The sequence below is a fragment of the Lampris incognitus genome, chromosome 6 (genome assembly GCF_029633865.1).
Source record: "Lampris incognitus isolate fLamInc1 chromosome 6, fLamInc1.hap2, whole genome shotgun sequence".
In the NCBI taxonomy this organism is placed as follows: Eukaryota; Metazoa; Chordata; class Actinopteri; order Lampriformes; family Lampridae; genus Lampris; species Lampris incognitus.
The window spans coordinates 14,471,448-14,498,114 of NC_079216.1; the positions used below are offsets into that span (position 1 = coordinate 14,471,448).

The window sequence follows — 26,667 nt, forward strand, 5'->3', positions numbered from 1 at the left end:
TTGTTGTCATTATGAGTGCAGGTCTATTTTTTGAGTCCATGTTTATTTTGCTGACAATTCTGAAGTCTAGCTGCAATGAGGCTTTTGAATCCACAGAACAGACCAGACATCTTTTTCTTCCCAGTACTAAAAATTAGAGAGCCTTGTCACATATCTGAAAACATGCAGGAACCACACAATATAGCATGCTGGCTGTCTAATGTTGTTGATCTTTTTGGTAGACATCTCCCATCTGACGATGTCAGACACAAAAAGGGGGGGGGGGGTCGAGGCCACGGGATGGTCTTTTAACAACATGACAACCTCCCTTACCGGGGGAAAGGAGATTATTGGTGATAAACTTGCTAAAATCACCCTCTGAGACAAATTGGTAAGAGACAGATATGAGCATGGGGAGAAGAACGATGGAGCAAGAAGTGAGTGTGTGTGGGGGGGGGGGTGGGGGGGGGGGTGGAGGAGAGTGAGGCGAGGGGGAAAAAGTTGTTAGGAGGAGAGAGGAAGGGAAAACAGAGGAGGAGGGGGGTTGCGTGGGGGGGAGGGTTGGGAGGCGAGACGAGGCAGAGAGGCTTCAAGGTTTGTTTTTTTGTCGATGAGGGATGAGGGAAGAGGGCTGGCATACTGGCATTCAGCCAGCCAGCCAGCAAGGCAGGCTGGAGGGCAGACAGGTTGGCTGGCTGGCTGGCTGGCTGGGTGGACGGAGCAGCCCCCTGCTCCCAACCTTCTCTGTCGTACCGTAATCAGGCAACGTCCCTCAGGGAGCAGTAGCTTCTCTGAGTTATATGTCCCTTTAATAATCCATCTGGGGTGCGGTGCACTCGGCCAGACCCATAAAGAGCTGATTTATGCCCTCGCTGGAAATGAGAGGAGCTGGCAACGCAGGGCAGAAAGAGAGGCTGCTGGCCCTCCTGTCAGCAGATACGGCTGATGGACTGCATGCTGCAACCCCCATCCACCACCCTCAACCACCTCCAATACCCCCCCACCCCCACCCCCAAATGTCCATCCCCCAGCACGGATCATCCCTCTTTGGCCAGCATCGCCCTCTCGTCATACCCCCTCCCGGCTCCTCTTATCCAGACTCAATAGGGCCCTTTATGGCCACTCAGTAGGAGAGAGGAACAGCACTCGGTTTCTCCTTCCGCCTGTCTGTTCTCGTACTTGCAGTCATTTAAAAATCACTGGAGGTATTTTGCATTTTGCTGCATCATGCTTCAAAGCGTCTGCAGAGATGGCACGGCAGCCTGCTGCAACTATTCGGCGGTGTGCTGATCGGTGCGTCGAACTGTCCCAGCACGCCTTGCTGTGTGGTTGATTGCAACAGTATCTGTCATGGACGCTCATTAACCCTGTCTTCTGAATGTGTAAAAAGGGCTGAAATGTGGGGAACTGAGGATTTTTTATCTTGGTAGGAAAGTAATGGGGGTAAACATTAAAAAAAACCACCTGTCTGTTAACGAGGGAGAATGTGAAGCTCATCAGAAGTTCCTCAGCAACTTAAAGGTTCCTTTCCTCTCCTCATTCCACCCCTTCTCCCCTGTGTCTTCTCCTTTCCTTCTCCTCTCCTCTTCTAATGTCCTCTTTCATCCCCTATTTACTGAGCAGTCTGCTTCAATTGTCTCCTCTCCTCTCCTCTCTTCGTGCCCCCCCCCTCTTCTTTCTCTCTCAGATCACATTAGTGCGGCAGTGTTAGCGTTAGCTTCTCTGGCTCATTCACTAATCTGCCCATTTGTTCTCTTAGGCTTCTGCCTAGCTGATCACCTGTGACTTTCTTTCGTATTAGAGATGCTCTCTTTCCTTTTTCATCTTCCCCAATCTCCCCTCCTCTCTCTCCATCCCTCCTTCCCTCTTCTGTGTGGATCATAACCCTGCTTTAGATAGCTTTTATTCCTCCCGACACCTCAAAGCCAGAGTCTTAATCACATGAACATCTGAAGTGTCTTGAGCTGGCCCATATCTTATATTCTACTTTGAATGCTAATGCCTTGATTTGAAGAAACTTTGCTTGGAGTGGCGTGCACTCTCTGTGCCACTCTGCAGGCTAAATTTGGGACAGCACCCTATTTGATCCTGCCAGAGAGGGAAAATTGGACAGCCCTTTGGCTCACCCCCTGCATTGGTCCAGAGAAGTGAGAGTGTAAAAAGAGGATTTTTTTTATTGTAGCTCCTGACCTTCCCCATTCACTGTTGAAAGAAATTCTGGCCAACATACCGTGATACAGTTTGGCTGCCTGGAAGCAAAGATTGTTTAAACATGTTTTTTTTTCTGTTTGTGCATTCGAGAACATAACACATTCCATAAAAGCCTTGTGTTCTTTCTTTCTTTCCATGATATTTTACTTTCTCTGTTTAAAAGTCACAAGTTTTGGTGTGGGAGAGAGAGGAACCAATTGTGCCGATTTTGACTGGTGGAGCAGAGCTGAGTGATGTCGGTCTTTGTCTGAACACATTCTTCTTCTGGGACAATCCACTGGAGACTGCAAACCACCCGACCACATCGCTCTCGCTCTCCCTCTCTCTTTCTCTCCTCCTTCCTCATTTCGCCAATCCCCTCTCTCTATCGCTCCTTGGTCTCCCTCCCTCTTGTTGCCTGTGGGATGTTCATGTCAAATTTGTAATTCAGATTTCCTGACTGTGTCGGGCAACTATAAAAAAAAAGAAGAAAGAAGAGGTTATTGGGCATCCAAGAATTAGCCCTGCAACAAGGTTGACTGACCTTTTTGAACTGCTTTCTCCTCTTTCTTGGTGCTTAAACACCCCTGTGCTCCTGCACCCAAACCCACCTGGCCAGCAATTTGTGACATTCGACTCTTTCATTAATGCCCTCTGTTCCTTGGTCTTTCTGTTCCCATATCTTTCTATCGCTAGTTTACTGGTCTACACTGCTCGGCTGTCCTCTCTCTCTGAGTGCATGCTGGGAGTGGAAGCGGGAGCATGGTGTGAGCATTGGTCTGCAGAGTGAGTGAGTTTTTCTCTCTCTTTTTTCATACTGTGTTAAATTATTGAGGTGTGTATTTCTATCAGTTAGCCGTTTGGCGTCATGGATCTCTCCAAACTGACGAGGAAACGCGGTCGTAAGATCTATCCGAGTTTCTCCTGTTCGGTGGAGGAGTGTGGGTTAAGCAGTGGCGGAGGTTGTCGGGGCCGACAGTGTTAAATCTGCAGCCAGAATGAATGGAGTGGTGGTGATTTTTGTGGATGAGGTGAAGGCTAATGCCGTCATCACAGATGCCATTGTAATGAATGACACATATGTGCCGGTGCTGCCTCTGGCTTCACCGACCAGGGAGGTGATTCGGTCTAATGTCCCCCCTGTTCGCCAGAGATGAAGTGTTGGAAAGAGAGCTTTCCAGACACAGTACAATAGTGCCCCCCATTAAAAAAAACCTGTCTGGCAGTAAGTCTCCTTCACTTTAACATGTGGTGTCTCACAGGAGACAATTGTTCATGATTCTGAACAACAGCAACGAGGAGTTAAACTTGTTTTTTTCGGCTGAGAATTGATGAGTTTGATTATATCAGAAGACATGAAATGCTTTGGCTGTGGTAAAGAGGGACATGTGGTCAGAGTTTGTCAAGAGAAACCTGCAGATTCATGGCAAAAAGCTTGCTTAAGCTTACTAAAGAGACTACTGGAAAGGGAACATCAGGGCAGAAAGACAGGGAGCAAGGAGGCAGACCTGAGATGAAGATTTTTTTGATACAGTGTGAGTGAGCAAACTTATGGGGTTGAGAAAATATAACAGTTCCTACAAAAACAAAGGACACAAAAGGAGTGAAAGTGGAAAATTACTTTCCAAATAAAGTGACTTTTTCTTAACTTGGTCAGATTAAAAATGAAGATTAAAGGAGAAGGAGGTTTTACTGAGCAGGAAATTTACAGATTAAAGAAAATGGTGGTGAAGGTCAGGCAACAGCTGACTGAAGATGGAGATGACTCAAGCTAAAGGATTTCTTTTTGTCAGTCCGTATGTGCTATCTGGTTGTCTCATTTTTATTTTATTTTTTTCTCAATGAATGATTTTAAAATTGGCTCACTGAATATAAATGGAGCACGAGACATCAGGAAAAGGATGCAGCTATATGAGCTGATGAAGCTGAAAATGGTTGATGTGATGTTTGTCCAGGAAACACACAGTGACAGGTCCAGTGAAACTAAGTGGAGGTCAGAGTGGGATGGGGAAGTCAGTTTAAGCTCTTTAACCTCAGTTAGTGGAGGAGTAGCTGTTATCTTCTCCAAAAGTTTCTGCCAATTTCTTTTGAACTTAAAAAAAAGTGATAGAGAGAAAACTGATGATGGTCAGAGCCAAGTTTGAGTGTTTCACACTCACTTTTATCACTGTATATGCTCCAAATGTCAGCTCAGTTCAGTTTATACATACTTTAAGTGACACTTTGTCTAGCTGTAGCTCAAATGATTTTTTTTCTTTTTTTTTTAGGAGGTGATTTTAATTGTACTCAAAATGATTCTTTAGACAGGAATCAAATTGAATCTCATGCTGCTTCCCAAAGAGCAATTAATGTCATAAAGACACATGACTTAGTGGACGTCTGGAGAAAGTTGCACAGTGAAAACAGACAGACTTCATACAAGAGAAAATTTTATTTCCCTGGCTAGACTAGGTAGGTTTTATTTTTCCAAACATAATTTTAGTGTTTTTAAGATGTGTAGCGTTGAACCTGTACATTTTAGTGATCACTCTGTAGTAGTCTGCAGTGCTTTTATTACAAAAGTCAAAAGACAGAGTGCACATTGGCATTTCAACACCAATCTAGTGCGTGATACTAACTTAAAGACGTTTTTACCTTTTCTTGGGGGTTCATAGGTCTGAAAAGAACAGTTTTGTTTCTTTGAGACAGTGGTGGGACTGTGGGAAGGTTAAAATCAAGCAGCTCTGTCAGCAATACACTCTGAATGTCATGTGAAACATTACTAGATCATTGAGAGAGACTGAGATAGTGGAACTCCAAGATTTAATTGAGTCCACAGGAAATCAAGGGTATATTGAAGCTCTCAAATCCAAAAAAAGCTTTGTTAGTGGACCTACTAGGCACTAAAGCTCAGGGAGCACTGGTTTGCTCATGTTTCCAGAGCATCAACCAGATGGATGCTCCATCCAAGTTTTTCTTTTGATTGGAGATGAAGAATGGACAGAGCGGGTACAGCTACACATTAAGATCAGCTGATGGAGAAGAACTCAAGGAACCTCATGGAATCCAAAGACGGGCCATGCAGTTCTACTCTGAGCTGTACAAAACAGAGTATGTGGAGAATGAATGGCTGTTTGAGTGTTTCTGTGAGGGTTTGCCCACAGTCTCCAGAGATGACCATCCTGAGCTAGAGGAGCCACTGGTTGTAGAGGTGCTGTATGCAGCCCTGCAGGGGGTGTATGGAGGAAAAGCCCTGGGCATTGATGGCCTACCTATGGAGTTTTAGAAGACCTTCTGGAATGAACTTGGTCATGCTCTATGAACCCCTCCAATCTGGCTTCAAAATTACCAATGGCCTCCTCATTGCTGCTGATTCTGGCCACATCAGTATTCTCATCCTCCCAGAACTCTCTGCAGCCTTCGACACTGTGCCCCACACCATTCTCCTCAACCGCTTATTTGAATACCTGTGCTTCACTGGTGTAACTCTCTCCTGGTTCCAGTCATATCTCGCCAACAGGAAACAGTTTGTCACTATCAGAGACTCCAGTTCCACCCTAGCTCCAGTCAACCAAGGTTTGCCACAAGGCTCCATGCTTGGACCCCTCCTCTTTACCATCTACATGCTCCCCATTGGTCAGATCATCTGCCACCATGGTTTAAGTTTCCATTGCTATGCCGATGACATGCAGCTTTATCTCAGCACTAGACCATACTCCCAGCTCCTCCCACAATGTCTTGTCAACTGCCTCCACCAAATAAAAATCTGGATGCCATCAATTCTACTCAAGCTAAATAGCAATAAGACTGAGCTCATGGTTGTGGCTCCCAAGGTGGTGCTCCAGAAGGTTGGGAGATCTTCTCCTCGGCATGGATTGCTGCTCCCTCTGCCCATCCCCAGAAGTCTGCAACCTTGGTGTCATTCTGGATTCCACCCTCTCATTCGGATCACACATCAAATACGCCACCAAATCTGCTTTCTTTTACCTCAAAAACATCTCCAGACTCCGGCCACCACTCTCAGACTCTGTGGCAGAGACCCTCATCCATGTCTTCATCACCTTCCGTCTGGATTATTGCAATGGAGTCCTGTCTGGTTTACCTAGCAAAGCCCTAGACAGGCTTCAGTATGTGTAGAATTCAGTTGCCAATGTGCTCACCCACACCAAGCCCTGGCAACACATCACTCCCACCCTTGTCCACCTTCACTGGCTCCCGGTCAAATCCCGCATTTCCTATAAAATCCTCTTCCTCACCTATAAATCCCTCCATGCCCTTACACCCCAGTATGTATCAGATCTCTTCAACCCCTATATTCCGTCCCTGAATCTGTGGTGAGCAGATACGGGCTGTCTTTCCATCCCCCACACCAGCTTGCCGACTTTTGGAGATAGAGCCTTTAGTGTGGCAGCCCCCACCCTTTGGAACTCTATTTCATCAGAGAACCACAACAGTGCTTCTATAGACAATTTTAAAAGACTACTGAAAACCTACCTTTTTACTAAGGCCTATGGTCTGTAGTCTTTTGATCTTTTTTGCTGTTCTTATCTAGTGTAAAGCATGCTTGGGTTCCTTGAAAGGTGCTATACAAAACTAAATTGTTGTTGTTAAACTATCCCGTGAACATGATATTAAGATCTGCCTATCTGCTCCGTATTCAGTGGAGGAGTGTGTTTGGTCGTAGTCGATATGTTGGATGAAATAGCATTAAGTTGGTGGCAAGAATGAACAAGGCCATAGGGATCATTTGGGACAGTGTTAAAAAACTTAATCTGGTTGTTGAATGAATGTTGGTTGGTATCAACAATACATTAACCCCCTTATACTAGCTCCACCCACTAAAAAGATCACGCTGTTCAATGTTCTTCATTTACCGGTGACCAGATCTTGTTGACTGAATTATCACAACACAGAAAAATAGTCTATCCTATTCGGAAGATTATCTGTAAATTGGTTGTTTGCATTTGATATTCAAAATGAAGGTTGATGAGCTGCTGAGGTTGATGATGACTGAGCTGTAGGCCATGTCAAAAGACAATGAAGTTTCAACATCAAAGGAGGAAAATGTGAATATGAAACCCAATGATGGCAGTACCCTTTTTGGTAATACAGATGAAAATAAACAGGACATGAGTGAGGACCAAAATTTAAGTAATGAGAGGGAAGAATCAAACGCTCTTAATGTCTACTAATACTACTTTTGGCTGCTCCCGTTAGGGGTCACCACAGTGGATCATGCATTTCCATTTCTTCCTGTCTTCTGCATCTTCCTCTGTCACAACAGCCACCTGCATGTCTTTTCTCACCACAACCATAAACCTCCTCTTTGACCTTCCTCTTTTCCTCTGCCCTGGCAGCTCCATATTCAGCATCCTTCTCCCAATATACCCAGCACCTCTCCTCCACACATGTCCAAGCCATCTCAATCTTGCCTCTCTTGCTTTGTTTCCAAACAGTCCAACTTGAGCAGTCCCTCTAATATAAACATTCGTAATCCTGTCCTTCTCCGTCACCCCCAATGAAAATCTTAGCATTTTCAACTCTGCCACCTCCAGCTCCACCTCCTGTCTTTTTGTCAGTGCCACTGTCTCCAAACCATATAACATAGCTGGTCTCACAACCATCTTATAAACCTTCCCTTTAACTTTTGCTGGTGCCCTTCTGTTGCAAATCACTCCTGACACTCTTCTCCACCCACTCCACCCTGCCTGCACTCTCTTCTTCACCTCTCTTCTGCACTCCCTGTTACTTTGGACAGTTGACCCCAAGTATTTAAACTCATATGCCTTTGTCACATCTATGAGGATGAATCAAACGTTCTTAACATGTTAGCAGAAAATAACAGTCAAAAAAGGAGACCTGGTGTGGTTTAATTCAACAAGTATGGATGGCTACAGCAGTCTGGTTTGGAGGGGTGTTAAAAAGAATTTATTTCTTTTTCACATGGCAAACAAGGGCATGAGTTTGGAAGCAACAAGTATGAAAAGAAAGACCAAAAGTAATGATGATTTTCAAATGTGAAGAAAGAAGTAAAGCTCAAAATGAGAGAAGCAAACAGATGGTAACAAAGTCAAACTTTAGTGCGAATGATGACTCTGCTCCCGACACTGACAGTGAAATATCTAAACATAAAACGCTCAGCAGCCATAGAAATATTAGTGAACATCATTTGGGAAATACTTTTTCAGAGGAAATTGAAAATATGAAAGGAGTGAATGATAACTTTTCAGATAAGGAAAGGTTTATTGATTCAATGAGGTCCCTCGTGCAAGACACAGCAAAAAAGGCTTTTACTGAACAATAAATATACAGACTAAAGAAAATTGTTCAAAAACTCAGACAAGAAGTGAATAATGATGCTGATGATAGTTAAACAGTATAAATCTTTATTTCACTTCGCAGCCAAAAAGCTGCTTGTCATATTTTTATTTATTTCTATTTTTTACATAAATTGCTTTAAATTAGGCACTCTACATTTTTTTAAACGTATATTTAATGGATTTTTCATTTTACAAATCACAGAATCAACATACGAAATAAATCCAGTATTATTCCCATCCCTCCCCTGCTCCCTAACATGTCTCCACCCCCCCAACCCCCCAACATCCTCCGAAATGACATCAAGATGGCCCGGCCTTAACGGCTTCGCCGAACAGGTGCAGAGGCCAGGGTGCCTACAGGAGGGGCCTTAAGGACCCTGTGGTGGTGTGGGGGTAGGGCGGATGGTGGAGGCACCTTAGGGCTCTTGTTGGGGGGGTGGGGGCAGGGTAGGCGGGCCGCGCCGCCGTGGGGGTTTGGCAAGTCCAATAGGTCGGTCCAAGTCCAGGTGAACCAGTTTGAGGTGATCTACTGAAATGCGGTCTGGCTTGCTGCCGACTTCCATGACAAAGTGCTTGTTTCGGGTCTCCAGGACATTGAACAGCCCATCGTAGGGAGGCTGCAGGGGTGCACAGTGGGCGTCGTGGTGAATGAAAACATATGCTGCCGATTGCAGACTTGCGGGGATGGAAGGCTGTGTTGCGAAGTGGGGACTGGTGCGAAAGCTCTGGTGTTATCCAGAAGCGTGGTCCATTGATGGGCTGCAGACCAGGGAGCTGTGGTGTTGGGGACAAAATCCCCTGGTACCCGCAGCGGTTGTCCGTAAACCAGTTCAGTGGACAAGGACTGGAGGTCCTCCTTGGGGCAGTTCTGAGGCCCAGCATGACCCACAGGAGCCTGTTGATCCAGCTGCTATTTTTGAGGCTAGCCCGAAGAGCAGCCTTCATAGAGCAATGAAACCGCTCGCACAACCCATTGGCCTGCGGGTGGTATGCAGTGGACCTTCACCCCTATGCTCTCTGCAACTGCGTTCCAGAGCTCAGACACAAACTGAGCCCCAGTCTGAGGAGCGGTTAGATGGGGTGCCGAACCGGGCGACCCAGGTCCCGATGAATGCCCGGGCTATGTCAGTGGATGTCATTGATGACAGCGGGACGTTTTCTGTCCATCGAGTGGTCCTGTCCACCATGGTGAGGAGGTAAGTTAAACTGTGGAAGGGGGGCAGGGGGCCCACTACCCTCATAGCACCTGAAACTAGGCCGGATCCGCCCACAGTCCGGCAGGTTCGCATAGGAATCAAATCCGCCCATAGATCACCCCCCACCTCTACGCCGATTCCGGCAGATCAATCACATCTGCTCCTAGACCGCCCCGTGCCTCTGGCCAGAGTGTGGCCTCCTAAAGTATTGGCCCGTTGTGCAAAAAGACACTGGGGCGGATCCATTTTGTGGATCCACCCCAGTGTCTTGTTGCCAACCTGAGCCTTGTCCCTTAAAGGGGCAAGGTTCAGCCTGCAAGAGTATGTTCTTAAAAAAGATTATGGTACAGCACATAGACCTACTATTTTTATTTGTTTTATATAGAATTTTTTTGGGAAGGAGTAACCCATGTTGCTGGTTAGACCTTTCTGTATACGCTCTTTTTACTCTGCTGTTTACAGATAACAAGTTTGTAACTATTTTTTGGGGGGGTGGGGGATTTTTTCCCACCCTTTTTCTCTACAAATGTATCCGGCCAAAATTACTCCACTCTTCCGAGCCGCCCCGGTCGTTGTCCACCCCCTCTGCCAAGCCGGGAAGGGCTGCAGACTACCACATGCCTCCTCCGATACATATGGAGTCGCCAGCCGCTTCTTTTCACCTGACAGTGAAGAGTTTCGTTAGGGCGACGCAGCATGTGGGAGGATCACGCTATTCCCCCTGTTCCCCCTCCCCCCCAAACAGGCGCCCAGACCAACCAGAGGAGGCGCTAGTGCAGCGACCAGGAAACATACCAGTATCCCACCTGCAGACACAGCCAATTGTGTCTGTACAATGCCCGACCAAGCCAGAGGTAACAAGAGGATTCAAACTGGTGATCCCCATGTTGGTATGTAACTATTTTTTAAATCAATAAAAATTTGGCAAACATTTTGAAAAATTGGGAGATTATAAGCATTAGTGATCATTGTCTGGTTTTAAGTACTTTTATTTGCAAATATCAAGCCAAGAAGCTCATATTGGCATTTTAATGCTCCATTTATTTGTCATAACAATTGTAAGGATTTGTTCAATTATTTCTGGAAAGGATTTTTCCTCATTTAGATGATTGTGGGATTGTGGTAAAGTTAAGGCAATTAGATCAGTAGTATTTGCTCACTGTCAGTTGTAACAATACTAGATCTATTTTTGAATTAGAGACGGAAAATTAGAGAACTAGAAAAAAATAGAGACTACAGGAAATAGAGAGCAGATTGGCTTAGATTGAAGAAAAGCAGCTCTTAGAAATTTACTGTGCATAATAACTTAAGGGCCGTTGACCTGTTCCCTTTTTCAAAGTGCAGATGAGATGGATACACCATCAAAAAAAATTTTAGTCTAGAAAAAAAACTGCCAAACAGAACTGTGCAATCTTTACTTTCCACAGATGGACAGGCGCAAATGAGAATTACTGACATTAGGAGACATGCTGAGTTTTTTCTCAGGACTGTATAACAGTGAATATCAAGAACAAGAGGGAAATGCCCTCTTTTATGATGGTTTTTTGCAATTATCCCGGGGGAACCAACTGGGAACTGGAAAGTCCCTTATGCCTAAAGGCACTGATAAGCATGGACATAGGAAAGGCCCCTGGGATAAATGGACTACCAGTGGAATTTTTCAAAGCCTTTTGGTCAGTAAGCGGAGGAGATCTACATGCGGTGTTAAATGAGAGCCTGAAGAAGGTTCTCTACCCACGAGCTGCAGAAGGGCGGAGATAACTCTACTGCCAACAGCTTTTAATACTCTGCAAGTTGCAGAGTATTAAAAGCTGGGAACCATTGTCACTCATGGTTTTTTTTTTTTAGGGAGTTGTTCCTTGTCCGATAAGAGGGTCGACAAGAACGACTGAAAAACAGCACGGACAACTGATTAATACATATCACACTTAATGCTACATATCTTGTGCATAATAATACAATGAAATGTGCCTCAAGTGAAGAGATAAAAAATACAGGATGTTGTGTTGCTGCTAAGCCCACAGGCAAATTTGTAATTTGTGATATTGGGCTATACAAATAAAATTGACTTGGCTCATGTGGAAGAATATTTTTTCATCTTCATTATAATCAAGAGTTTTCCTTCAGACAGAAAGGCACCAAGTTCTGAGTACCTTTCTATATTAAGTAGGTGTTTACTGAAATTGAGCTCTATTGAGTTATCTGTGACTTGATAATTACTCCCTGGAGGATTTTTCCTCTCACCTCATGAGACAACCCCCTTCTATATGTTAACTATTCTTGTTCATAAAAAAAAACACTGGTCTATATCCCAGGCCAAACTTGACGGCATTTAATATAAATTAATTTACATTATTTTCACATTGCTGTTGCAGCCTGTATGACTATCATGCTATTGCCAATGAAACTGATACAATCGTGAGAAATTTCAATTACATCCTATGCATATTGCTATTCACTGTAATAAAAAAAAGGAAAAAAATAAATGTTTACATTTGAGGAGCCAGTCCATCAGAACTACTGTACACCACTGGTCTCCCTTACCTGCATTGCAAGATTAAAGCTAAGTGAAAGTTTCACTCTACAAGTGAGAATTTATTTTGCTCTGGGAAAATGTCTTCCACACTCCAGTGCACTAATTATACGACCCTGTTCAAGGCCTTATCTAAAAAAAAAACTAAAGAAAGTAATGGATCATGTAATTCACCGAGATCAAAACTATTGTGTTCCTAGTAGGTCTGTTTTTGACAACATTTTTCTGACCTTGGAACTTTTGGACATTTCTGTGTCTGCAAGCAATCAAGAAAAGGCAATTTGATCAAGAAATTGAGTGGAACATTTGTATTTGTAGAAAAACCTTTCAGAAATTCAGATGTAGCTCTGGTCTTAATGAAACTATCAAGGTGTTGTGTGATGATATTTGATAGTATCCTCAAAATAAATGGTAGCTTGTGTGCACCTTGTAAGGTAAAAAGGGGATTCAGATAGGGTGGGGCGCTTCCTGGGATACCTTATGCTCTGTCCATTGAGCTGACACTAAATAAGATAAAATTAAGTTGTGAAGACTTGTTATTACCATGTTATTTTTACTTCCTTTCTCCTCCATGTCCTTTTAAAGTCCGTAACTGTAAATCTAGTGTAAATTTCCAAGATTGCCCTCTGGCCCCTCAGTTTGTCTTCGAGCAAGTGTACAAACTTGTGTGTGTGTATATGTGTGTCTGATGCCATCAAGCTTTGGCAGAGATCAGCAAAGGGACTGATATTTGGCTGCAGATGTTTAATTTGAAAGGGGAAGTAGATGAGCGCAATGTGTCAACGGTGGTGACAGAAGAAGGAGAATGAGTTCTCAGGGCAAGGAGATAGGAGAGAAGGCTTGCGGCTTTTCTCTGTCTCTGTCTCACTGTATCGCTCTCTCTCTTTCTCTTTCTCCCAGAGGACTTAGGGCTACTATTTGGTGGCATGGAGTCATTGGGTTGACCAGTCCCAGCCTAGCATGTGCTGCATTATATAGTACTCACTGTCTCCAGTGACTTACTGCTGTGGATCCTAGTCCTTTTAAACTTGTTTGTGGTGAGACAGCTGGGACCACTCTTTTACAGACTAGCTTTTCAGCAGAACAAGGTTATACAAAGTGAAAATTTAGTCCACTTTCAAATGGTAACATAAAAGGCCTCATTTGCATCCAGCATGCATCTTTACTCACAACATTTAATGCAAATTTGATATCTAAGGGAGCGTTCTTAAGGGGGAAAGAGGCTTCCAGCCTGTAAACAAGCAATTATACACACTCAGCAAGCAGACCGGGAATTCACTGTCTGTCAAAAGTGACTTAAACCTGTCACAGGAAGTGGATGTAAGAAGTGTTGGCCATAAAGCGCAAATCTCCAGCAGAAGGGGAAAAAAAAACTAAGTTTAGCATAAGCTGAAATTAAGCTGGCAATATATGACATTGAAATATGTGTGGCTCTGGCTACATCATTAGGCAGAGAGAGGAGAGAGATGGGAGAGGACGAGGCAGAGCTGCAGTGCAACTGTCATGGAGAGGCATGTCAGCCACATGTCATCAGCGTTGTGTGTGCTTGATGGCCGGTAATGAGAAATGATGAGAATGATCTGTGTGTGCGAGTGTGTGTGCATGTTATGTCTTTGAGCTTTCTGATATGTGTGAAACTGTGCATATACATGTGTGTGTGTGTGTGTGTGTGTGTGTGTGTGTGTGTGTGTGTGTGTGTGGGTGTGCGTGCGTGCGTGCGTGCGCGTGCACACATGGGTAAGAGTGTGTGGATCAGCACAAAGAAAAATGGTGGTTGCGTTTTAAATAAAAAATGAGTGTGTGTGTGTGTGATTACATATTTGTGTGTTTGTGATTTTAGACATGTATTTATGTGTGTGTTTGTGATGTGTGCTTGTGTAGGTTTGTGGGTGCACGTCTGAGTGAGAGATGTGCATGTGTTCATGTTTGCACTCTACAACCCACCTCCCTGCTCACAGAGCTGTTGGGCCAGAGCATCCTTGAAGATGATTTGTCCTCTGTGTGTAGCCGTGGCCCTGAGAGTGAAAAGAATGAGAAAAGGAAAGCAAAGGAGAAAGAAAGAAAGAAAAAGAATTATTAACAAAGATTACGAAGGAGAAAAACAGAACAATGAGTTTTATCTGCCCATATTGAAAATAATGAAAATGAATGAAAGCACTTTATTCGACATTGTATTCTTACAACGAATTGTATTCTCACAATGAATGTGTTCCCTGCATTCAACCCATCCTACTGTGTAGGAGCAGTGGGCAGCTGCAGCACCCGGGGACCAACTCCAGTTCTTCTTTCCATTGCCTTGCTCAGGGGCACAGGCAGGAGTATTAACCCTAACATGCATGTCTTTTTGATGGTGGGAGGAAACCGGAGCACCTGGAGGAAACCCACGCAGACATGGCGGAGAACATACAAACTCCACACAGAAAGGACCTGGGACGGCCTGGGGTTCGAACTCACAACCTTCTTGCCGTGAGGCAAGGATGCTAACCACCTGGACATCATGCTGTCCCAGAACCTCCCACAGAACTGTTTCCATTACAGACAAAAGAAAAAACTCTATGTGAAAACGAGTGGGGTAAATGGATGAAAATGAAATGGAATGAATGAAATGAAAAAATTAAATGGATTTGAAGCAAGAAAAAAAACACACAAAAACAATCTTTCAGAAATACACATCCTCTAGGTAAATCTCTTCCGCTACCATTTCCTGCTCGCCCTGCCCTACTCTGGTACACGATTGCATGCTATAGCGTGTCTCTAGCTGTACATTGGCGTGCTATATTCACTGCATGGAATATGCATTTATTCCAGTGGTCCTGCAATGTATTATTCATCAGAATATAGAGAGTACTTTGTGAATATAAGAGGGTGAAATGGCTTAGGAGGCGGACACTGAGATGTGCTTTCCAGTGCTGAAGCCAGAGAACGAGAGTCACTGAGGCTTGTAATAGCAGCAAGGTCAGTGTGTAAAGACACATGCTGCTCGAGCAGCAGCTCTCTAGTAAGTGTGTAGAGTTAAAAGGAGCGAGGTCGCACTCGACGAAATTTTGTATGTCCATTCCCTGTGGGATGCTTCCCTTTACAGGATAAGATAGCAAGTGTTAGTGAATTCTTCATAAACTCTATCTGCAACACCCTTTTAAACTCTTCACCGTACAAGAACGACTGAAAAACAGCACGGACAACTGATTAATACATATCACATTTAATGCTACATATCTTGTGCATAATAATACAATGAAATGTGCCTCAAGTGAAGAGATAAAAAATACATGGAAACATGCAAAGAACCACAAAAATACATAGATTCTATTAACAAGTCTAAAAGTGTCTGTGAATGTTCTCATTCATCCAGGTCATGGTTATCCAAAGGAGATGAATCAAGTGCAACTGGACTTGGTATATATCCGTGAAGACGTTTCGCCTCTCATCCAAGAGGCTTCCTCAGTTCGTGCCTTTCTGACTAGACCAAGCTAGTCTGACTGGCTGGTGATGAGACTCAGAATTTATCCTCTTTGGAGTCGTTGTCAGAGCTATAGATGTCCATGGCTCTAATCTAAAAGTCTAAAGTCTAAAGTCTAAAAGTCTTGTCTTGAGCTCCTGAGATAGCCTGTTCCAATGCTTTCCTGCTGCAGAGCATCAACACAGTTGATGATGGTGAAAGTAGACATGGGTAGATTTCAAGAAATATATGGTCATCTGGATTAGATACAGACAAACAACGTGTGAGGACTTGCGACCTCCTTTTTTTATCAATCCTCATCCTCAAGACATCTATCCACGCTCAGCCTATCAGCTGTGACTTGGAGGCTATACAAATGCAACTGTAAAGTTGCAGTCACATTAACATAAACAGACACAGAAACGCATACTGCTTCACATCACCATCCACTGAAAATCAGGTAAAGAGCAAAAAACATGATTTCTTTCCCCTTTTCCTTCCCTCACACTTTAAATTTGATGAACTTTGATGTGCCAATCCATGCAGCTGGCCAGCAGAAAGACCTGTTTGTTCTTGTTGACTCTACAAAATTCAGATTGGAGAGAACGATGACAAACTTTACAGTTTTGTGTTGTCGTGTTACGCGATACAACTCTCCCCGAGTGGAAAGTACTTAAAAAAAGAGAGGCTATGTGATTAGGACCCTCCAGCAAAGTAGAAGTAGAAAGTACATTTGTGGTTTTCCTTTCATTGTACAGGAAGCAGTTTTGAAACATTGTAACATTTGAATTGAAACATTATTTCATTTTAGTGTTTGAACCAAGCGGCAACCACCGGGGCTGGAAGTCAAGTCAAATGCAAAAATGCCTCAAAAATGCCCTATGTTGCAGTTCCAACCAGACCACCAGATGACTGGCTCCAAAAAAAACAACCGCTCCAGCGAAAGTCGATGAACGAATTGCCAATTTCCCTACCTTCAAATCAGGAATCAGGAACATTTATTTGTTGTTTCGTTTCATGCACTTGCGCACATGAAATGAAACGAAATATCGTTTCCCCAAGCCCACAGTAGTGCAACACAAAGACAAAAACATGTATCCAAACTACAAAAAAACTACAAAAACTACAAAAGCACATACTAGATACAACATCCATCCATCCATCCATTATCCAAACCACTTATCCTGCTCTAAGGGTCGCGGGGATGATGGAGCCTATCCTAGCAGTCATTGGGCGGAAGGCGGAGAGACACCCTGGACAGACCGCCAGGCCATCACAGAGCACGCCAGGCCATCACAGATCAAAAAAAAAAATTTTTTTTTCACGCTTCAAGAGAGCGAACACCAGGATAACTGTTGGAACTGCCGGTCCACACGGGTTAGCAGTTAGCTTAGCCTGCTCCGCTTCCGCATCCTGTCAGACCGCACTGGGTGTTTCCTCCTCGGGCATAGTTCCAGGCAGGGCTGTGGTACCTGGGCCCACCAGACGTGCAGATCAAGTTCCCCGAGCCAATCCAATGCCAGCTCTCCCAGCCAAACACCTTCGACACACTTCCCCGCACTCCACACGACGACACCAAAAAAACAGTCAATGCTAGGCGAGGCCGCCGCCAGACCACCTTCGGTGTTATCGGAACTGCCGGTATGCATGGGCTACAAAGTCAATAAATATTTTCCACAAGAGGTTGGATCTCATCGCTAACTTCAGGTATGGCACACAGGTGATAGGGTGGTTATTCTAAAAATTATTTGTCTGTTTCGAAGCTATAAATGATTGGCATGTTGGGGGGGGTCTGTCTTGATTGACAGATCTATCAACCCGTCCGCCATCCCAGTCCCACCCCAGCTCCATGATGCTCCACCACATTACCCAAATTTGGACTTTCTGGCTCCAACAACTGAAAAGATGGTGGTAAGCATAAAGACAAACGTCCGGCTTTAAAACACCCCTTCAATGGGTGACATCACAGGCGCTACATCCTTCTTTTGATACAGTCTATGTTTGAACTGAGTTTCAAAGTGCCGACTCCACCTTCCGTCTATGCCTCAGTGATAAACCAAGGCAGAAAATACGGTACAAAGATCAGCAATAATTTACTTTACACACAACACACTGTGTGCCTACACACAGCAGGATCTACTTTAGTTATAGTTCATCTTTTTTTAAGTGGGCAGCTTGCCCACCAGCAGAGCTGCTCTCACAACACAGGTCAAAAAGAGATTTTGAATTTAAATGAAAGGAATAAATTAAAACAGAAACAAAGACTAAACAGAGGGGCTTGACTATGCCAACATTAAGTGTGATGAAGAAGAGAAGAACGGGACAGAAACTAGCACCACAATAAAGCAGAACGGCCACTAATCCTGCATTTTGCCATTGACTACAGGTTAAGTATCATTGTGAAGGCATATTCATTCATGAAAAAGTTCATAGTGAGGAAGACACAAAGAACGCTGAGGTTCAGTTATTCTTGTGTGTGAAGCAGCTCCAATTTTCTCCAAGGCCTTGAAAGTATCTACTGGCATAAAACCGTCCAGCCTCGGAGCTCGGTGCCGTTCTTTCCTGCCATTTGGCGGCATCAAAATAAAATGAATAGTACCACCCTGAAGGAAACCTCTGTGGAGGGAAAAACACTATTCTTTCAAATGACATGAGTCATAAATGACATTAAGCAATAAAAGCTGTCTTCACCACCACTAGATGCTACATTTCACCCTCATGAAAAACGGAGGGAAATCAGTTACTGTGGTTTCAAGGTCAAAAACATAAAGAAGGATAAATATCCCAGCCTGTTTCTGTCTTGGCCAGTTCATTGTCTGGCAATGCACCATCTTAGATTGCAGCATCACCACCCATCCATGGTGGCGAGGAGCACAGCTGGTTCTTTTTCATCTTTAGTCAGTTGTCTGGCACACAGACAAGAACTTAATGGTGTAATTTGGCTTCTAGCTGGATAATGAAAGCACTGTCCCTAAGTTTGTAAATATCAACATGCTTGTTATACCAAGTTTAGTGATGCAGCTCTGCATACACATGTGCAAATAGAGACACAATATTGTGCATCCTGTCACATGCAGTATCAGGTGCGTTAAGCGGCTGCTCTGGAAAATGAGGACCTCATCTTTTGGTTCAGTCCAACACTGAGGCAGTCTGACACACAATCAGACAAGTGGCTCAGACAGAGTCACTCACTGGCTGGTGGCTCGCAAACTGAAGACATGATACAACATGTCTATTAAGAGAAGCCAACATGGCAGAGCTCAGAGGAAACTCCCCATGTGCAACTCATTCCCCATCATCCTCTGATGGATCCACCCGCACATCTAACTAACTGTGACAACATGTGCTGGAGTGAAGTGACAAATACACGCACACACATACACACACACACATATATATGCACACGCAAACGCACACCATTAGGTGTATGTATATTTTACCAACAATGTGTTGGATTTTACAGTTGAATAAGTTACTCGGGTTATTGTATTGGGAAAGTAGAGAGGTAAACAGAAAGCCAGCAGAAACATGAATAGTGATCTGACACATGGTAACAGACGGTCAATCACATCAACAATTCAACTAATCAACCAACTACAGCTGGAATGTTTACATAACTATAGCCGTTATTGGGAAGGTATGTAGGCAAAAACACACATAGCAGGTGAGTTGCTAGATAACTAGCCTATAAACTGGACAAACTGTTTCTGCAGTCAGTTTAACCTGCTGCTTGTTGCTGTTGGCTTCACAGAACGGAGACTCGTTCGTCAGCTGATGATTGACATGTCGGGAGAAACCGTTGTTGCTGGTGATGCAAACCTTCAAAGAGGTAACACTCAAAACATGATGTGTCATTACTGCAGTTTAAAATGCTCTACTGCACACGGGTCACGTCATTTGTGCAGTATTTCGTGTACAGTAATGAAGTGATTTGTTCAAGGTTGCTTTCCTAATCATGCAGTCATGCTCTCTCTATGGGCCCCAGTCAACCCATGGGCCCCTGTGCAATCATACTGCCTGCACCTTGTACTCATGACCAGCCATCAGAAATACTATGCACGAGGAAGAGAGCAGAAAAGGAGAGAAAAGGAGAGAAGAGAAGAGAAGAGAAGAGAATGTATATCTGATTCAGCGCAATTTCATTGGTGCCTACCTGCTCTCCATTCAGGACTTGTACACCTACAGACTCAGGAAATGGGCAGGCAATGTAATTGCAGACTCATCAAACCCTGGTCACAACTTGTTCCAACTCCTCTCCTCTGGGGGGTGCTACAGAGCACTGTACCCCAAAACATCTCATCTCTAAGGCCCAGACACCCTACGGAGGAAACTAATTTCAGCTGCTTGTATCCGCGATCTCACCCTTTTGGTCACTACCCAAAGCTCATGACCATAGGTGAGTGTTGGAACAAAGACTGATTGGTAAATTGAGAGCTTTGCCTTCTGGCTCAGCTCCCTCTTCACCGCAATGGTCCGGTACAACGTCCGCATTACTGCTGATGCTGCACCAATCCGCCTGTCAATGTCCCGCTCCACCCTCACTCATGAACAAGACCCTGAGATACTTGATCTCCTTCACTTGAGGCAACAACTCCTCCCCAACCCGGTAGAGGTGCTGACTCTCATCCCGGCCATTTCACACTCGGGTTGCAAACTGCCCCAGTGTGCGCTGGAGGTCGCGTTCTGATGAAGGCAACAAAACTACATCATCTGCCAAGAGCAGAGATGCAATTCTGAGGCTCCCAAAATGGACACACTTCTCACCTTGGCTGCACCTTAAGATCCTGTCCATGAATATCACAAACAGAATAGGAGACAAGGGACAACCTTGGTGGAGTCTGACACCCACCGAAAACATGTCTGACTTTGTGCCAAGAATGCGGACACAGCTCCCACTTTGGTTATACAAGGACCGGATGGCTTGTCTGTACCCCAAAACAACCAGATATAAAAGCAGTTTCCTTCTGCAGGCTGTCATTCTAATGAACGCTTAACATTGTCAAATAAATCCAACCATTTTGTATATATAATGTACTGTACATTGTACGTATACTGGTACACTCTGTCATGTCCATATACCTCAGGCATGTGTGTAAGTAACTTGCTAACATCTATTTCAGCATTTCTGATCTATTCTCTGCACCACGGCACCTTATTACCTCTTATTTTGCCTGTATTAGTCAATCCTTGTGTATATATCTGAAGATTGTTGTTTTGTAGTGTTGTTGGTCCAGTTGGTCCTGATGACATACCTGTGGAAGCATGGAGATGTTTAGGAGAGATGGCAGTGGAGTTTTTAACTAGATTGTTTAACACAATCTTAGAAAGTGAGAGAATACCTGAGGAGTGGAGAAGAAGTATATTGCTACCGACTTGCAAGAATAAGGATGATGTGCAGAACTGTAGCAACTACAGAGGTATAAAGTTGATCAGCCACAGCATGAAGATATGGGAAAGAGTAATAGAAGCTAGGTTAGAGGAGAGGTGAGGATTAGCGAGCAGCAGTATGGTTTCATACCACAGAAGAGCACCACAGATGAGATGTTTGCTTTGAGAATGTTGATGGAGAAGTATAGAGAAGGCCAGAAGGAGTTACATTATGTCTTTGTGGATTTAGAGAAAGCATACGACAGGGTGCCGAGAGAAGAGGTGTGGTATTGTATGAGGAAGTCGGGAGTTGCGGAAAAGTATGTAGGAGTGGTGCAGGATATGTATGAGGGAAGTGTGACAGTGTTGAGGTGTGTGGTAGGAAAGACAGACGGGTTCAAGTTGGAGGTGGGATTACATCAAGGATTGGCTCTGAGCCCTTTCTTGTTTGCACTGATGATGGAAAGGTTGACGGACCAGATCAGGCAGGAGTCTCCATGGACTATGATGTTCGCAGATGACATTGTGATCTGTAGTGAGAGTAGGGTGCAGGTTGAGGAGAGCCTGGAGAGGTGGAGGTATGCACTGGAGAGAAGAGGAATGAAAGTCAGTAGGAGCAAGACGGAATACATACATGTGTGAATGAGAGGGAGGACAGTGGAATGGTGAGGATGCAAGGAGTAGAGGTGACGAAGGCGTATGGGTTTAAATACTTGGGGTCAACTGTGCAAAGTAACTGGGAGTGCAGGAGAGAGGTGAAGAAGAGAGTGCAGGCAGGGTGGAGAAGAGTGTCAGGAGTGATTTGTGACAGAAGGGTACCAGCAAGAGTTAAAGGGAAGGTTTACAAGATGGTTGTGAGACCAGCTATGTTATATGGTTTGGAGACAGTGGCACTGACGAAAAGATGGGAGGTGGAGCTGGAGGTGGCAGAGCTGAAGATGCTAAGATTTTCAATGGGAGTGACGAAGGAGGACAGGATTAGGAACGAGTATATTAGAGGGACAGCTCAGGTTGGACGGTTTGGAGACAAAGCAAGAGAGGCAAGATTGAGATGGTTTGGACATGTGTGGAGGAGAGATGCTGGGTATATTGGGAGAAGGATGCTGAATATGGAGCTACCAGGGAAGAGGAAAAGAGGAAGGCAGTGACAGAGGAAGATGCAGAGGATAGGAAGAGATGGAAACGGATGATCTGCTGTGGCAACCCCTAACAGGAGCAGCCGAAAGTAGTAGTAGTATTAGTTGTGTTGTAGTGTTGTTATTCTCTGTTAAGTACACTGAGAGAGCCATGAAACCGGAGACAAATTCATGTATGTGCAAACCTACATGGCCAATAAACACGAGTCCGATTCTGATTCAGTGCGGTCCACATCCACTCTAGTCTTGCCGTCCTGCTGTTGCATTCCTCTGTTGCTCTCTCGGTCAGTCTAAAACGCCTCTCCTCCAAACTCTTCCTCCACCCCGGCCGACCACACCGAGCCGGGCCTTTTCTGGGTGTCAGGGCATTTACACATTCATCTCAGCTAATGAATAATGAATAGGCCCCTCATCAATTAACAAAAAACTGCTGTGTCTGTGCAGGCTTAGGGAAAACACACTTAATTATGTTCATATTTAACAATTCGTTGAAAACTAATTTGACTTTGGTATTTATGAATAAAAGATGCTGCGCAACAAACAGCGGGTGGGGGTGTAGGAACAAGGCACTTAAATATTTACTAAACACAGTCCCGGTCCGCGCTCCACGTCGCTAACGAGAGTCGCTAACGAGAGCCTGCACACTGCCAGGGAGAGGGGGGGGGCTGCCAGGGAGCACATTTGACCTCACACACACACACACACACACACACACTAGTCAAACATAGGCAGGAGAAATGCTATGCACGACTGACTGAAATGTGAGTGTCATTTTACTACTTTGAGGATAAAAACACTTTTTGAGACGCAATTACGCCAAGGCACCATTTTTCTTTGAAAATGCCAACGGTACTTTTGTGTTTCTAATGGCGTTCACTCTCCTCCCTTCAGTCCTCCCAACTCTGCAAAACAAATGAATCGGGAGACAATCTCAGTAAGAATTAGACAAGGTTGTTTGGTGGTGTGTGTGTGTGTGTGTGTTCACATATAAACCCTTATACACAACTATATGTTTTGGAGCATATATGAATTGATGGTGTGTGTATACAAATCTGTCTATGAATGTGTGTGTGTGTGTGTGTGTGTGTGTGTCATTAAAGCAGGAGAGCTGAAAGGGGGCATTTAGACCCTGTATCTGTGTGAGGCGAAGAGTGTGTGATCGGTGCAGCGTGATGCCAGCGTCTGTCCTGCCGTCACACTCCGCTAGCCGCTTAGCGTGTGTCTCTCATTACCGTCTCCACATCGAACACACACACACACAAAGAGCAACACATACACCCACGAAGCATTCATAGAACATCTAAATGTTAATTTGACTTTCTTTTTGGGGGGAAAAGCAATTAGGGCCCTAAACGTGTTTTTTTTCTCCCCCTTTTATCTTCCTCTCCTCTAATTCGAAAAGAGAGATCGTTAATCTTGTGAAAATAAGTGTCATCCTCTCCCCTCTCATTAGTGTGGGGAGAGAAACAGAAAGTAGGAAAGAATAGGTGAAAGAGAAAGCGATAGATAGATAGACAGACAGACAGAGGGGGAAACAGAGAGAGAGGGAGAGAGGATGAGGAGGAAAATGGAGAGAAATGGGTAGATAGAGAGAGAAGTGAGAGCGGGGTGGTAAGTAGTAGAGATGGAGAGAAGATGGCCTTGTGTTTTTATCGACTGTCAAATCCCCCAATATGTTAGCTGAATCAGGCATCCATCCCCCCGTTTGCCCACACACACTCTCTCGTACACATCTATAAGTGCTATACCATGGATGAGGATAGACAGACTGTCACTCAAGGAGCTCCCAACAGGCCCCGAGTGTATAATTACCAAGCATGTCTTCCACGTTAGATTACATGTTGCTGTCGGCCATAAGCACCCCCCAGGAGGAGGCTTGACAGCTCTTAACTGTGCATGCACGCGTGTGCACATGCACACACACGCACGCACACACACGCACACACACACACACACACGCTCACCTACTTCCATTTTTTTTGTGCCAACTTTATGTTTAACTTGTTCTTCTCTTCTTCTTCTACTGTTTCTCTTCGGCCATAATAGGCCGGCTTGTGTTTGATTTTGGTGTGTTCAATCATATTTGCACCTATGACACTTTGTAAAACCCGTTTTATTTTGGATACCCCCCCCCTTTTCCCCCAAATTGTACTTGGCCAATTACTCCACTCTTCTGAGCCATCCGGGGAGGGCTGCAGACCACCACATGCCTCTTCCAATACATGTGGAGTCACCAGCCGCTTCCTTTCACCTGACACTGAGGAGTTTCACCAGGGGGACATAGTACGTGGGAGGTTCATGCTATTCACCCCAGTCTCCCTCCCCCCCCCCCCCCAACAGGTGCCCCGACTGACCAGGGGAGGCACTAGTGCAGCGACCAGGACACTCACCCTCATCCGGTTTACCACCCGCAGACACAGCCAATTGTGTCTGCAAAGACACCCGATCAAGCCGAAGATAACACGAGGATTCGACCCGGCGATCCCCATGTTGGTAGGCAACGGAATAGACCACCACACCACCCGGATGCCTTGTTTTCATTTATTTCCAATTCTATTTTGCAAATACAACAATTTAATTTTCTCACAGCGACTGACAAAATTAATCTAATCTTAATCTAATACCTAAACCACCAAACTGCCCACAAGCACATATACATGCACACAGGTAACATAGATCTTCTGCCACATTGGCCTTGTGCACCTCACAGGCTGGACCGCACAAAGCCTTTTTGTGTTCACAGTCCAGTGAACATATGCAGGAGCAAACACACAGTCACGAAAAAGCAATTTATGACAATTATTCCTTTCCAAAGCTCCACTCTCTTTCTCTTTCAACAAGAAACAACAACAGCAAAAAAAAAAAAAAGCAAGGGTGAGAGTTTGACTTCCTCTTCCTCTCTGAGATAGTCGATCAGCTCCTCATCCCCTGGTTAGACAACGCTCCCGCCACTTCTCCATAATCCCAATTAAAAGCTAATTTTTCCCCCCCGGCTAGCTTGGCCTCACTGGTAATCATGATTAATACCAGGAGATACAGAGGAGACCAGCGCCCAGTGGAGCCAGACTTCAAAATAATACAGCAACATACCGATTTATCTTCCACGCTGAGGACCAGCTGTGGTTATATGCCCCTGCAACCAGAAGGGGCAGAGAGAGAGAGAGAGAGAGAGAGAGAGAGAGAGAGAGAGAGAGAGAGAGAGAGAGAGAGAGAGAGAGAGAGAGAGAGAGAGAGAGAGAGAGAGAGAGAGAGAGAGAGAGAGAGAGAGAGAGAGAGAGAGCGCGTGGTCTCATTATGCCGATTTTTAAAAACGGAGATAAATCTGACCCTGATAATTACAGAGGCATTTGTGTGAACAGTAATCTGGGGAAGGTTTTCTGCAACATTATAATTCTCGGCTCATACACTTCCTTACAAAACACAATGTCCTGAGCAAAAGTCAAATTGGATTCATAGCAAATCATCGCACATCAGACCATATTTACACCCTACTCACCCTGGTCGACAAATATGTTTATCAAAATAAGAACAAAATATTTGCACGTTTCATTGACTTCAAAAAAGCATTTGATTCAATATGGCACATTGGTTTATTTTACAAACTACTTCAAAGTGGCGTATGGGGTAAATAAAACTTAATAAAATCCACATTTTCAAACAACGTGTGCAGCATCAAGATTGGACACGAGAAGATCACTGATTTCTCAAGAATGTCGGTCGAGATAAGGCGATTGTTTATCACCTGCCCTGTTCAACATTTATATTAATGAATTAGTCACCATGTTGGAACAGTCCACAGCTCCTACACAACTCGGAGATCAAATTCCTGCTGTATACAGATGATTTAATACTGTTAAGTCCAACAGAAGATGGACTTCAACATAGTTTTAACATACTTGAATGTTACTGTCAGACCTGGGCCCTGCCAATTAACATGAAAAAGACCAAAACAATGATATTTCAAAAGATCTAGATGTCAGAGAAACAAATATCACTTTACAATAGGAACACAAACAATACAAAACTGTTTGGAATATAATTATTTAGGCTTGAAAATAAATTCCATTGTAAATTTCAACTCAGCAGTCAATGAACTGAGAAAAAAAACATGCAGGGCATTTTATGCAATCAAAAGACAAACTCACATTCAGAATTTGTAAAAGCATTCTGCAGGTGCACAGGACAACAACTAATAATGCCTGCAGAGCTGAATTGGGCCAATTTCCATTATTATTGAAAATCCAAAAATGATCAATTAAATATTGGCTTCATCTTAAAGAAAGTGACCCCCACTCCTACCACCACACAAAGCCCTGTAGAGCCAAGGGATGAGCAAAAACAAAGGTCACCTCACTCAGCTGGTCCTGACGCTCTGTTCCAGTTCAAGCATTGTTCTGCCTCAGCACAAGTCTGACACCAGGACTATCAGAGTCAACCAAATTATAACACAACGAAACAAAAGTACCTCACCTATTGAAACACACAATTACACACACAAAGTAAAATGCAATGTTATCTGGCCCTAAAA

The 26,667-nt window shown here is 44.3% G+C and overlaps 1 protein-coding gene across 1 annotated transcript in view; it reads right to left on the reverse strand.

Moving 5' to 3' along the window:
* reln (reelin) overlaps nt 1–26,667 on the reverse strand; it is a 194,731-nt gene that overhangs the window by 83,199 nt on the left and 84,865 nt on the right. Inside the window, exon 4 of the mRNA XM_056281407.1 lies at nt 14,142–14,212. Coding sequence (XP_056137382.1) covers nt 14,142–14,212 — 71 coding nt within the window. The remainder of the gene's footprint in view (nt 1–14,141; nt 14,213–26,667) is intronic.